This window comes from Numida meleagris, chromosome 1, assembly GCF_002078875.1.
Source record: "Numida meleagris isolate 19003 breed g44 Domestic line chromosome 1, NumMel1.0, whole genome shotgun sequence".
Taxonomy (NCBI): domain Eukaryota; kingdom Metazoa; phylum Chordata; class Aves; order Galliformes; family Numididae; genus Numida; species Numida meleagris.
The window spans coordinates 180,376,958-180,392,202 of record NC_034409.1 but is presented as its reverse complement, the minus strand read 5'-3'; the positions used below and the strand labels follow the sequence as shown (position 1 = coordinate 180,392,202).

At 38.4% G+C, this 15,245-nt stretch overlaps 1 protein-coding gene across 1 annotated transcript; it reads right to left on the bottom strand.

Annotated features, from left to right (window-relative positions):
• Nucleotides 273-7,662, bottom strand: LOC110389854 (collagenase 3-like). Its single transcript, XM_021380861.1, has 10 exons — nt 7,209-7,662; nt 6,875-7,116; nt 5,747-5,895; nt 5,527-5,652; nt 4,545-4,706; nt 3,814-3,931; nt 3,246-3,379; nt 2,733-2,892; nt 1,861-1,964; nt 273-1,256 (listed from the first exon to the last, which is right to left on the bottom strand). Exons 1-10 carry the CDS (start codon nt 7,326-7,328, stop codon nt 1,156-1,158), a joined length of 1,416 nt encoding a protein of 471 aa, XP_021236536.1. The 5' UTR covers nt 7,329-7,662; the 3' UTR covers nt 273-1,155.

The window sequence follows — 15,245 nt, the reverse complement described above, 5'->3', positions numbered from 1 at the left end:
ACTTCATGAAGTTGGCATGGAGTTGGTGGTTATTTTCTATTTTCTTTCTTCCTATCTTTTCTATAGAATTGTCTCAAAAAAACAAAAACAAAAACAAAAAAACAAACAAAAAAAACCCTCAAAATAAGAGTAAACCAGAGTTTTACTTGATGTGAAAATTTTGATGAATAAATGCATGGGATAGGCTTCTAGATTTTTTCATTCCATAGCTCTGTCTTGCTTTTATGACATACAGTGTAGGATAGCTTAACTGAAATAATTTCACAATGCCATTTCATTCCTCCAGTTTATTTAATACTACTTTTTTAAACTGAGAAATAATCACAGTCCCACATCATTTTCAGTGATTGAAAACAAAACAAAATTGCCAGACGCAGGTTCACGAAAGGTTTTAACCTGTGTGATTCCCTTGGTATTGCTGCTTTCTGGCTTCCCCACTGTCATACAAACTGATGATTTCTGCAGAGAATACTATTCCTTTTTCCAGCTTTTCTGTCTGCTTTGAGATGCTGCCTCGCTGCCTCTACGCATTCAGCTTCTTCCACATATGACATGGACATCTCTCTCTAGGAAGACGTTCCCATTCAGATGGGGGGGATACATTCAAATAACTTTGAGTTATTCCATAACTTCAGTGTTGCAGCCCAGTGTTATCCTGCTCAGGGCATCACCATGCAGTCCTGACTTGTTCCTTACAGGTCTGAATCCCCAGTACTTTAGAAATAATTTTGCAAAGAACTGAAGGATTAGTTTTAAAATAAAACACTCCAGAGAGTATCAGCTCTATTTCTTCAGAAATACTACACAGTTCTAAAAAGATGCTAGATATGCACAGATTGCTGGGACTTAGTCATGCTTATGATCACGCAGAATGTATCCATCACCTCACTTTAATGCTAGACAAACTTTGAATAGTGTAATGCCCCTTGAAATGCTTACCATTTCCTTTCTGCTTTCCAATTAATTTAATGCAGTTCCAGACTGACATACAGCTGTATAGTTCCATATATACAGTATACAAGTATAAATTTGGTTGTAGGTTGCCAGTGCTTGTTCACAGAACTCTGCTTTCCTCTAATAAATTTGTATGCCCATATTATTATTTCCATGTACTAGAAGCTGCTCTGCAGCTTGTAACATGGTACTCATCTGTAGTTAGCACCAAAATAAGGAGTTAGTATGCAGGATGCGGACAATTCTTTTGCTCCAGATGCTGTATTCAAACTGCAGTGGTCCATTGAAGAAGTAGAGGTAACCTAAGAAAAGAGGAAGTTAACATGAATTAAAACTGAGAAATCTATTACATTAAAATTAACTTTCAAATAAAAATCATGTAGTTTTTTATTTCTTAGTAAAACTTAAATGCAATATTTTAGTCTTTAAAATGCTGAGCTAAATTTTTGAAAGTCCTTATTACATTTGCTAGACTTAGGTAATTGTTTTAAAATAAACAATATCTTAACCTGGTGTAAAGCTCTGCATTTCATTATTATAGGAGAATTGAGGGTCTGTTCATTAATATTTAAGTCTCTGACTTGGAAACTCCTGGAAAAAATGGATATGAATTGCCTAGATTTCAAGGAATAAACAAGTTATAATACTTCTATATAAAAAACACATCACTTTGGGTTCCCTGAGCAAGGAAGGAAATCTACTTTGACTCTGAAGTTATACATCTCCGTAATTTATAAAAATTTAGTTGTCAGAGAATAATTGAGATTAGAAACCTGATTCAGGCAAGAACCGAAGTGTTGATGTCAAAAAAGTCAAAATTCCAAATGACAGAATATCCTACACGACATTCATCTCAAGTTCCAGCCACAACTAATTGTAATAAAGCTTCATTGTCAGGTTACCTACCATTTCTTTGGTAGACTGCATCCACTCTATCACCAATTCCTGCGAATTCATCTTCTATGAACCTGGGGTAGCCTGTATCCATAACCTCTGTATCTTCATCATAGCTACATTAAACATGAAAGAAAATAAAAATTCAGAGAACTTAGCCTGGAGGTTTGGTCTGTTCCCTTGCATGCTTTGAAATTACCCACACCAAGAGAAGTCAGCAGGCATTAGATCCATTATGCTTAGGGCAATAATAAAACTCAAGGCAATAAGTAGGGCACCTTTACACCAGAACAGAATCTCAATAATCACAAAACCAGTAAAGATACATTTTCGGAAGTACATAAACTACCCATTATAGGGAAATGATTGCATATCAACTTATCAGCAGTGAGATTCTGCCCTGAAGCTGCTTGATACAGAGATTCTTGTAAAGGATGGTAACACCTTTCTTAATGATGCGAGAGACCTGGCTGCAAGCCCCACTCCTGGCCAGGAAAAATGGCCACCGTTGAGTAAGCCAGATGTCCTGCTCCCACAGACCAGCACTAATACCAGCTTGTGCCACACAAGCAACTCTAGGAAGCATGATAATAATTTTGTCAAGAAGACTTGTCCATCTTATAAAATTTCCTGGATAGGGCAATTTGCTCTTTCCTTTCTTTCACTCTTTCAGTTTTTACAGGATGTGCTCATGTATTTATGAAAGTCCTGCATGCACTTTCATGCTATATTCTAGACAATAGTCACACCTATGAAAACCATACACTGACAACATCTGAAGATAATGGAATAATATAATGGAAAATATTCACTGATCTTTTGACATTTCTGCACACGTAATGAAAAGGGCACTGAAAAGAAGCACCAGTCTGTTCGCAGCTTACCTCCAGTACTTATTTCCTGTGAAAAAGAGAGTCTTGCCAGTGTCATCAATATGGACCACTGCATCTATTCTTTTCATTTCTTTTGGGAATCCCATTTCATATATCTTTTTAGGAAAGCCTTCAACTATGTCATAGCCATTCATAGCCCAAACTTTCTTTCCTGAAAATAGGAATAAGGCATGTATTATTATTTTCTAAAGGCTGAGCTTTGAGTGAATGATAAAATGAAGATGCTACGATCCTTATTTTCATATATCTAACAGATTCTTAGGCCACATAGTCTGTGGGTATTAAACTATTTATGCTAAACGTAATCCTAGGCATAGGAGCTTAATTGTACATCTCCTAACTTAATGAAAGTTACGTAGGTTAGTGTGGGGTGGAACCTGCATTCACTGTATTTTGAGCAAGGAAGATAGAACATTATGTACTTCCGTTCATTACCTCTCTGTCTCTCGCTGAATTTGACTGAAAATGTAGATTTTCCTGCCAATGACAAAACAAAAAACTCACCTTTAAACATGAAGACAAGATCTTTAATGGGATTTTCATAAGCTGCATCTATTTTGTTTGGAAGCTCTGGCCAAAAGGATTTAATTAAAACAAGTTCTGCTTCAACCATCTGAGGATGCAGTCGCCAGAAAAACCTAGTTCAGAAAAAGAGAATAACAGAGAAGTTGGAGTGCTGGTTTTTTTTTTTTTTTTTTTTTTCTCATTCAGAATACGAGAAACAATTCCACTCAATGTAAGGTTACTGAATGTAGTATAACTTTGTCAAAATAAGTGTTAGTAGATTTATGTGTATTGACAAAAGCCCCGTGAAATGAAAAATGTGAGGAAAAAGTGGCAGCCTAAAGCCCTATCAGCTTCACTTTACATTGTTGGGCAGTCTGGGCTGTAATGGCATTGCAAGTCCTGCCTAAAAACTCATGTGATGTAACTTCTTCTAAAGATCTAAAAACATCTATGTTGATTTGGGAATTTTTATGTTTACACAGATTTATAGTGAAAAACTGAAATGGCTTTCTCTCATTCAAATTTTATCAAGTAGCTACCATTCATCACATAGCAGTCTCTTTACCTGTCCTTGAAGACCAGCATTTCTCCACGAAGTTTCGTTATGGCATCAATTGATAAATCTGCAGCACATTTTTCTGGTGTTTTGGGATGTTTTGGGTTGGGATCTCTGTCTCCAGCACCTGCAACCATATAGTATGATAGAAGTTTGCCAACTTTTATTCCCATTCTATGGCTCATAATATTAAATAGGATATGGAATTGTCCACATAATGATAAATACAACCATAATGGCAAATGATTTGTACCAGAGAAAGTCTGTTCTCTCTTTCTCTCCTTCAGCCAAATGCACTAAAGGACTTAGTTCAGCTGCAAAGATGTTAAATGGACTAATTTCCTTTATCCTAATTCTGAAGGCCCTCTAAAAGTTTTATTCTGTCCACGATGAAACATTGAAAACTGAATATTTCTGTTTCTCCCTTCTGTATCTGCTTGTTTTACCTTCTCTTTTCAGGTAAAAAAAATAAAAGGGCTCTGTATGCTCTCCTTTCCCACCTCACCAAAGAAAACAGCACAGCTACCAACAGTCCTCTGCAGTATTACTTTCTTTTTTTAGCCCCCTGAACTATTAAATCTAAGCATCTTTTGTCCTTTAGTCTGGCTGCCAAGAGTTCAGTGATTAGGACTTAACCAATCATGACTGTTGCTATTGAACATCTGCAAGTAACTGTGCAGTGTATCTGTAACAGGTTATAATGACACGGGCAATACATATTATATATTATACAGACTTACCATAGAGCTCTTGGATCCCTTGCACATCATCATCAGGAAGCACAAAACCAGATTTTCCAGTATATGTGTAAATTGGGAACATCAGTGCTCCAGGGTCTCTTGAGTGTTCAAGTCCCAGCGAATGGCCAAATTCATGAGCAGCAACAAGAAACAAGTTATACCCTATAAAAAATGACAATAGAAGTAAATGTATACCTCCACATATAGACGAAGTGGACTGGACTACTCAATTAGCCCTAACACTGTGATTTAACGTGAGGTAATGAAGGAGAGAGAAATGGAAAATGATATATGGTTTCTTGACTTTTTCCATCTACTTGTTTGTTTTGTTTTTTTTTTTTAAGAAGGGCTTCATAGACTATCCCATAGCTGGTCTTCACGCTATGTCTTATTTGACACTGCTCTGTAGACAGCTTTAGATTCCAAGAAATTTCTTAGCAATACTGCAAGATCTAAGGTGAAGTCTTAGAGCTACTTAAATGAAGAAAAAATTTTGTTGGGAATTCACTTCCAGTGGAGAGTCTGCATTGTTTTGGTATTGCAATAATTCTAGAAGGGTAAAATAACACTCTGAAAAATTAATGTTTTGTTCTATTAAAGCTCTCTGCTGAATAAGCAAGGTGAAGAATTTTCAAATTAGGTATAAGTAGCTGACTTGTAGCTGAGCTAAGCATATGCTTTTTCTAAAAGATTCAGTGAGGTCATTCCTGAGCTATAACTGAAATGCCAGGCTGACAGAGCACCTTATATATGGCTTTTTTTTTTTTAATTGCTCCACTTAGGATTTCTATATTTTAAAATTTATGGTAGGCATATGTTATATTCCCATTCATGATTAGGGATTAAATCCAGTTTCCAATGAGTAGACAGTGAACTTTTTACCTAGAGAACAGTAAACAGAAAAAAAACCAAACCATTTACAGACATCAAAAGATGGAAATTGTCCATCATCATTTGAAATAATCTCAGGAACCTCTCTTACCTCTAGAGTCATCTGACCAAGTTTCATCATCATCAAAATGGGCATCTCCTCCATAGTCTGGACCAGGAGGAAAGGCATGAGCCAGTAATCCAGAGGGTCCATCGAAGGGGTAAAAGTCACCATGTTCTATAAAATAACATTCAAACCAATGAAATCAATTACAGCTCATCAAATTGGCAACAATATAATTATAATGTAAGAAGAATTGGCTTTGCCTTACCTTTAGTGCCAAAGGAGATCATGATATCAGCTGTGCCACTTCGTATTCTGGTGAAGTTAAGGGGTGTCACATCAGACCAAACCTTGAATGCTTTTTTGAAAGCTCTCTCTACTTCAGCACGTCTCAGATCTGAAGTGTAATTCATAATTCTATCAAACAGAATAATATCTCTGGTTAAATTATGCAGATTGAAGCAACCATTTAATACACTTTTATCTGCCTGTACACTTGCTTGTTTCCTCCCTCTGTTCTTATCTGAACACAAAGAGCTGGACAGTTGCATATAATACTCCAAGAAATAAAAATAACCATTTCCATTTTCATTGTGGTTATTCAGAGGCATCTAAAATGGCACAACAGAGCTCTATAATTAGTTTTACATGCACCAGAGGATTTAGAAAAAGACAGATTTTCATTAAGCCATATCAGTAACTTAAAACTATTTTAATGCCACTTAAAATGTCTCATGACCCTCATTTTCTGGAGAGGCAAAACATGATTCAAAGAGATTTTGTAGGCTAGAATCACCAGCATTAAAATAATATTTTTTTACCAGACACTGGATTGATAACTCTTTCTGAAAGAGTTCAGTGTTTTTATGTTTGGAATCTGCTAAAGAAACTCAGGCTGCAGCTCACCGAAACACTCTGTCAATGACACTGTGGTATTTAGGAAAAAGAAGCCATCATGCTCTGGGAGAACTCCCTCTCTGGTGGATTTGTCCAGGACAGATCTAGGTGGAGCATACACCAAATCAGAGCCAAGGGAGACTGAATGACTGAGCTCTGTGAGGATCAGAGGTGAGATGCATGATCCCTACCCTTTTTTCATTTGGAACTATGAGCGCTCTCAGAGTGTCTACATGGAGGCCAGCTCAGGAGTAACTGGGTTACACCACACCATCTCTACTACATGAAAAAGCACAACGGAAGAAAATTTGTATTTCCTTCCTTGAACTGTAAGACAGGTTTAGGGGACCTTTCCAAAGCTCTCTAAGGGGCTCAGAGGATTTTAAACTGCAATGTAAATTCTGTTGAACACACTCTTCTCATAACAACATCATATATTAAGCAACCCAAGCTACAAGCTACCTGGAAAGAAGGAACACTCTAAATGCCACGCATTTACCTGTATGTTAAATTAGTTTTTGACCATTTGAGTTTTCGAGGGAAAAAGTTATATTCCCCCACATCTGGGACACCACATCTTGGTTTCTGCATGACTTCATATGTTTCTTCATCTAATTTTCCTGTCACCTCTAAACCAAAAAAAGCTTGCATTTCTCGAAGTTTAGAGGCCATTGTGTTGGCACTCTTCTTCATAATGCCAGTGGGATTTGGACGGAGATCATAGTGAGTCCTGAGATAGCGCTGAGAAGGGAAAAAAAAGTCATAAGCCTAGTTTCCAAGCAGTTGTAGCTACACAACTATTTATAAAACATGCAGATTAATTTATACTGTACCTCTGCAAACTGGAGGTCTTCCTCCGTGAATTCATGGCTATCATCAAGAGGAACAGGCACTGTCAGACAAAATGACAAACCCAGCAAGAAGAAGAAGACAGCTGAAAGTCTTGACTGCATTATGTTGGATTTGTGAAGTCTGAAGCCCTGATGTGTTAGAGAGCAGTTACCTTTACATTTATAGCCCTGCCCCGATGAGTCACCACTTAGGGACAAGTTAGAACTTCCTTGTCACTGAAAGTAAATATGCTTAGATGGCCACTTTTTCTTTCCTCCCCAGCACTGTGGTTTAGGCATCTGTTGTTCCACTGAGGTCTCTGAAACTGCATCTTCATATAAACACAGTCTCAGAATATTTACAGAGGTTGTGGGAAGAAATCAGGAGAAGAAAATGGCACTTTTTGATTATTTTGCAACAACTTACACTGGCTTATTTCTCCTCTCTGCTAGAGTAATTGTTTCCTGTTTGACAGAAAATAAAAATGTATAATAAGCTTTACGACTTTTAAAGTAATTTCTATAACTTTTCAGTACTTAGACGCTCAGCAACAATTCTTAATTGTTGGAATAGATCAGAAATGCTTCAATTGTGAGTAAATGCAGCTTTGGCTAATAAGAAATAACATTGTGGAGTATATAATAGGACATTTCCTTGTCTCTGTAAAGAAATACATCTCTACAGCATTAACACAAATTTTACTTCAGGGATCCTTAAAATGGCTTTCTGTCTATCTGTCAGACTAATTTACAGCTTGAGATGTACCTCAAAGCAGAAATGTTAAGTGTCAGGAAACAGTTTTGAATATCTGTCAGTGTTTTTACTAGTAGCTAAGCAGATCATGTAGAGTGACTGGTTCATACAATCTCTCTTCCTTAATAACATAAATTTACTTTGTGAGGACAGCCATAGATCAGTGAAACACCTACTGCTCTAAGAGAGGCAATCTAACTGCTACAGGCAGGCAATGAATTTGTGTATCTAGAATAACAGAAGTATGTGTGTTTGACTTATTAAGTGGAAAATAGAATTAACCTGGTGTTATGACAGACATAGGCATTACTGTGCTTGAAAAGCAGTGAGTTCTGTCTCCCCAGGGTCACTCCAACATCAGCTGCTGCCCAGGCTTGTATCACTTACCACGCCCAGAAGTCTGGGTCCTATTTTGTCTGAATCAGTCTTCCCCTTCTGTGGAGGCTATTCCCACAGGGAAAACCTCAAGCAGCTTTCTGGTAGACACCAGTACATGCTTTCTGCTACACACGCCCCTGCAGCTGATGTTGCCTTGTTGACAAAACAGGAAGCAGACAAAAATCAGTGTAGCTGAATGTGACAAAGTTCAATTTTATGTAAACAGTATTAGTCTTTTATCTTACCATGGCAAACAGCTAAAGAAAACAAACCTGTGAGGAATTTGGTATTTAGGCTATTTTTACTTCTCTGCCTACCTCATCCAGTGCTAAATACGATTAAATCAATTAGGGATAGACAAACTCCATTCAGACGGTTTGCATATTCTCCTTTACATTGCCCATCACCAGTGCTGAGACTTTTTTATTTAGCAATGGTGGCATAAAGTCTATTAATTACCTCATCTTCTTATAAAGTGCTTCAGGGACAGCGTATTGTTGATGTACTCATTGTTCTGCACTCCTTGCAGGCACTGTCATTCTTAGCAGCTCATCACTAACAGCTGTGCATACATTTTACTTCTTCCAGCACCTCTGTACTGATATTTGCTGCGTTGTTTTCATTGGTGTGGGTGTACTTGGTCATAAGGTCTGTACTTGGCCCTTGTGAGGCCGCACCTTCAGTACTGTGTTCAGTTTTGGACCCCTTACTACAAGAAAGACACTGAGGCCCTGGAGCGTGTCCAGAGAAGGGCAACGAAGCTGTGAAGGGTCTGGAGCACAAGTATCATGAGGAGTGGTTGAGGGAACTGGGATTGTTCAGTCTAGAGAAGGAGAGGCTCAGGGGAGACCTTATCACTCTCTACAGCTGCCTGAAAGAGGTTGTGGTGAGGTGGAGGACGGCCTCTTCTCCCACGTGACTGATAGGACAAGAAGAGATGGCTTTCTGTTGTGCCATGGGAGGTTCAGGTTGGGTATTAGGAAAAAAATCGTCTCAGAAAAAAATGATAATGCATTGGGACAGCCTGCCCAGGGACGTGGTTGAGTCGTCATCCCTGGAGGTGTTCAAGAAATGTGTAGATGTGGCACTGAGGGGACATGGGTTAGTGGGTATGGTGGTGATGGGTTAATGGTCAGACTAGATGATCTTAGGGATTTTTTTCTAACCTTAATGATTCTATGATTCTGGGATTCTATATGGAACTATTGCTCCCACTCAAGTGATGCCAGAGCCTGAGTTTAAAAAAAAAAAAAGGAGTTGAAAGCTGTGAAGAGACATACATGAAGATAAAAGCAGTCAGCAGTGGTTCACAGACCTTGTGCTGACCCCACTGCGAACAACCAAGCTTGGAAAGCTAAATTTTATAAGCGCTGACACCCACAGAACTGCTGAATAGTGAGAATTCAACAAACACTGCAAAATTTCTGCAGTTCTGGCATCTTGTGGGTGTGGGCAAAGTTAGCTGGACTGATGGCAGTTTTCATGGGTGCAGCAGAGACTGGAGTAAGCATGCTGCTTTTTTCCCTCAAGAATAAACGAATAAAGAAGAATCAGAGAAGTGGTGAGAAGTGTCTGAAACCAGCATTATTTGAAAACAAGAACTGTGCCAACCATATGGCTTCAACATACGTTTTGTGACCGCAAATAGTTGAAAGGTGTCTTGTTTTGATTTACTCCCTGCGTGTGGTGCCCAAAATAGCACTGCACAGAGAATGTGGTGAATGCTCTTTAACTCCCAAACTGCACACACTTTACTTAAGGCAAATAAAGTCAGTGGGTCAATTTGTAAATGCATCTTACCACAAGTTGTATTTCAGGCTGGAACATCTTCAGCACCTACAGTCATGGCATCGCATTTAGGCTGGCTTCCTCTGGGAAGGTTTTCTGAGGCCCATTGTACAGTTGGATAAATGTAGTCCCAGCATGGTTAAGATAAAAACCTAACCATGCGTCTGCAGGTGGAACTCCATCTGCAGAGTTTGTAACAAGAACGGCATTGACAGCTGGGAATGATTCCCATGGGCACGTCTTCAGCAGTGATGGTAAAGGGTGTTAGACCCACCTGACTCCTCTTAAGTAACAGCACCCCTGTTCCATTTACCGGATGAAAGATGCAATTGGAGTGCTTGGAGGTGTTTAGCAAGGTCCAAGGCCAGAGTCAGACATTATAGAATGTTTTGAAAAGGCAATGGCTCTTGTTCAAGTAGATTCCTGCAGACTTTGGGGGACGCTACGTCATACGGAGGGAAGGTGGCTGCCTTTCTGTTTGCCTACAGAGTAAGACAACTTGCAGCACAGCACCTTTATGAGCATGGCAGGACCCATGACTAACCGTTGTGTACGAGCTGCCAACAACTTTTTCTGCTTCAGAATGAATGCAGGATGCTAACTTATCAGTGATCATTTGTCAGATACCACCTTTTTAATGTTAGTTTTGGTACATACGCAGTGGTGTCACTGACCTGCTCAAGAAATGGTCCATTTGTTGTGCTTCTCATTGCAATTAGGATAGCATTCCCATATCCAAGCTGTACTAACAATTTGAGGAAGATATTTATAGCATTTGCTGTAATTGAATTTTATTGATTCTTGAAATAAATAGATAAAACCTGTAAAAAAATATTATTTTGAAGAATGACTGCAGTTATTGAGTTATATGATTGTAGGATTATTCTTCCATTCTAGTTACTTTACTACTTCATAAAATGTGGTACTCAGTTGTCAAAGTCCAATAGTCTCTGATTAGGCTCTTTTAGATATTTCGCACATGAAGGATTTAATATGTAGTACAGATTTTACTTACTTGAAGATACTTGAAAGTACACAGAATTTTGATTTAGCACAATGATGCAGCAATGTGCTTAAATCACAGTGTAAATACGTTTAGCAGAGTGCAGTTGCAAGATACATCTGAATCACAATACAGATGTGATCCTTATTACCAGTCTCAGTTATGTGCTCACGGTAATGACACTGCATGTCCCCAGTCCCCTGATAGTAATACATAGGTTGAAACCAGGTCAGGTCTGTTGCTCTCTCCAGAGCTCTTATTTTTTTTTCTTCAGAGCTCAACATAATTTTGCTCTTATTGGGATGGAACTGGTTAGCAGTAGAAAAAAAAGTGGAAAACAAAAACCCAGGAATCCAGTTCAAAAGTAAAAATGTAATTTGTTTCTTGAGACATCAACAACCTTATATTTCTATCTTTTAAATCCTGATGTTTACATTTGCAAATGCTTACAAAATCTATTTAAAGATTACCTCTGTAGCTCTGTGGCTCTCTGACATACATGATTGGATCTCTGTATGTTTTGAGATATTTTTTCCTTATGTCAACCAAGAAATACAAATAATATGTATTTAAAACATTTTAATTTTAGTTCTTCCATCATGGCAAAATATTTTCCCTGTCTGTATACTGTTTTATGTGTGACTTAATGTGTAATATTATTCTTAAATCTTAACAAACCCACATATGGATACCTGTTGCCCATAGAAATACATGCTTCACTGTAGGTGTAAAAATTAACATAAGGAAGAAACAAATGACTTTATTTATTTATGTAGCAATTCAACAGTTCCTTCCAGAAGCTTGGACACTTTAGGATGAAACACAATTTTGCATGTTTAACGTCTAAGTAGAGTTTGAACTTGTAGACACCTTCTACACCTTCAGGAGGGACAGATGGTTCCTTCAAGGATGTGAAATTGTAAGTAATATTAACAGCCTCTAAAACGCTTTTATTCAGCATACTTATTTGTCAAAATGGGAGATAGAAGCTTAACAGAAACACACACCTTCTTCTACCTTCACATGCTCTTTACTCTGATGTGTTACTATTAGTAATGAGGACTCCTCATGATTTCTGTTTTAATTTTCTATTGATTGCCAATTAAGAAGAGCATTGTACCTTCTTTACTTTTCAAGTAATAACAAATCAGAATATGTACAAGCACTACTGAGTCCAGATATTTCCAGCCAGTGCTGCCTATAGCACCTAATGCCATTGATACCTTTGTCACCCTAGGCACTCTAAGAAGAAATGTCACAGGTAGTGATGTGGATTTTGAGGAGGGGAGAGAAATCCTCTCCTTAGGGCCAGTTAAATATATGAAAGTTGTGGCCACCGGTCTCAAAATAATGATCTCTCCTGATGGAGGTATTACCAGGCATTTTCAGATGTATTGGTGAATAAAAGTACAGTCTAGTTGAACCATATTCTACTTCTGATTTCTATTCAGGATAAGAGCTTCCCACATACGTACATAAGTAATTTAAGATAGTGCCAAATTAATGGAAAAAAAATGCATTGAAATTACCAAAAAGAGACAGTATCACAAATGCTAAGGACAACTGCTTGTCCCCAACAGAAGTGTGCTGATGACTCTAAGTGAAACTTACAGTGTATTTACTATTTGTAAGCAGTTGTAAGAGTGAAATCATACATTTTAAAAACATTTAGGAAAGGAAGTATGATTTTAAAGCCCTGGCTTTTTCTTGCCAACCATACTCATGTTATTTATGCAGCTGGGCTTGTTAAAAAGCATTTTCTCAACTCTATTGCAAACAGTCTTGAGAATAAAGGAGAAAATCTAGATGTCTGATGCATACAGTTTTATAGGGAGTGCTACTAGCAAGTGATAAGGTTGACATTAAGTTCTGAATTACCAATAAAACTACTAGAAGTGGATTTTAAAAACATCTTAGTGAAACCTAGCAAAGTGCATGTTTTCCAATGTAAAAGTGAGGGACACAAAAACAAACATTTTGTTTTTCTATTTCAAAGAAATATAATGTAAAAGTGTTTTGCAAAAAACTTACTCCTCCATATGTACTGAATTCATGAGAGGCCACTGAGATGGTGGGAGCTGGAGCACTTGTCCTCTAAGGAGAAGCTTGGGGATCTGGAGCAGAGATAGTTCTGGGGGGACATACCAGCAGCCATCAGTGACAATGGAGAGGTCATTGAGGTGCTGGAGCCAGGCTTCTCACTGCGGTAGAGGTCGGTAGGGAAAAGACAATGGGTATCAACTGGAACAAGAGAGGTTCGGCCTGGATATAAGGAAAAATATTTTTTTCTCATGAGGATAGTAAGGCAATGCCACAGGCTACCCAGAAAGGTCGTGCAGTCTCTGTCCTTGGATGTTCTCAATCTCAAGAGGGTGAAGCCCTGAGCAGCCCAGTCTGACCTCATTTCAAATCTACCTTCAGTGGATTCTCATGCATTTACTTTGGGTTTTCTCAGTCAAGTTCAAATTTATTGATGACTGTTTTCACAGTATTAGTTGATCTTCAGTTACTGTGAAATACCGGCCTGAAACTGATATAGAAATATTAACCAGCCAATACAGTTCGCAAAAGCAAATGAAATTTAAGGGGATTCAGACTTAACATCTCTGGATAATTTTAACAATTCAAACATACATTATTAGCCTATTCAGTACCATGACATATCTTGCACACTGTAGTGTGCTCTACATGAATGTTAACGGCATTTTCAGCTATTAGTATAGATCTCATTTCTTCTGCCATTCTTTGTCATTCTGAACCTTTCATGCCTGCTTCTATTGTATAGATGCCCTCTTGTATCCACTTCCACAAAAATGTAACAGCTTCTATTCCTCTTTCTCACAAGACCTACAGATGCAGTAATACAAGCACATGAGGACCAGCATTCAATTGCAAGTATATGGAATAGGTAGATTACGAAGATTACTCCGACAGAATCCCTGGTAGAAGTACTCACTCTCAGTGTCATTTGGCTTTAAACACTAAGCCCTTCTAACATGGTAGCTGTGGGAAGAAACAAGAATGAAACAGAATTTCTGCAGTGTTTTTTACAAATATTTAGAAATTAATTTCTCAGTATGTATATCTCTGTTCTTATATCTGCTGAAAAGTTCCAATCATACTTTTCCTAGCCTTGGTATTCAACATTTTCTGTACCAGTAAATACCAAGAAGTGGCATTTTTCTCTTACTTGTTCCTCTCTCCTCTGTAGGCAGCGTGCTCTGATTCACTGCAGTGATAAAGAGCATCTGCTATTAATTTAAGGTGGCTAGTGAGGTTAAAGTTTTACAGAAAAGTAAAATTAGAAATGTATCAATTAACAGGAGAAGACTGACCAGGGTTGTAACTTTGGTTAGAAATGCTTGTTCATTTTGGCACTGAAATACTATAGTATCGTTATCAGAGGGACTACGCCAGTGTTATACCATGTGTTACATGGAGGCTTAACACAGAGTCAAATTTATAAAAGCAATCAAGCGGAAGCTGCAAAACAGTAAAAGTCAATGAAATAGGAAAAGCAGCTCAGCTTACATTTGTGAGTAGGCAAAGATGTAGCTTTCAGCATCCTAATCTGGCACTCTCATGTACTTTTCTTCAAGATACCTCCTGTTTCACTGCTGCTCCAGGCTGACTTTTTCCTGGTCAGCAGCAAGAACAGAAGCAGTCATTGAAATGCTCAGGGAGGGTATTTTCCTGACCCTCTCCATTTCTTTGCATCCTATCACTTGTCACCTGAGAAAAGAGATCAACGCCCCTCCTCACTCCAATCTCCTTTGAGGTAGTTTTAGAGAGCAATGAGGTCTGCTCTCAGCCTCCTTTTCTCAAGACAAAACAATCCCAGTTCCCTCAGCTGTTTCTCATATGTCTTGTTTCCTAGCTCCTTTGACAGCTTCATTGCTCTTTTCTGAACATATTCCAGCAGCTTTCTTCTTGTAGTGAGGGGCCCAGAATGGAACACAGTACTTGAGGTGCAGTCTCACCAGAGCTGAGTACCAAAGGGCAATCACTTCCCTATTCCTTTTGGCCACACTACTTCTGAAGCAGGCCAAGCTGCCATCAGCCTTTTTGGCCTCATAAGCATACTGCTGGCTCATACTCAGCTGGCTGTCAGCCAGCA

Bases quoted from the DNA above. Each gene is read 5' to 3' on its own strand.
- LOC110389854 (XM_021380861.1), bottom strand. From the start codon at position 7,328: ATGCAGTCAAGACTTTCAGCTGTCTTCTTCTTCTTGCTGGGTTTGTCA. The intron at 5,653-5,746 runs GTAAGGCAAAGC...GTTATTTTATAG, and splicing joins GATCTCCTTTGGCACTAAAG to AACATGGTGACTTTTACCCC. The intron at 1,257-1,860 runs GTAGGTAACCTG...CTCTTTTCTTAG, and splicing joins TGCAGTCTACCAAAGAAATG to GTTACCTCTACTTCTTCAAT.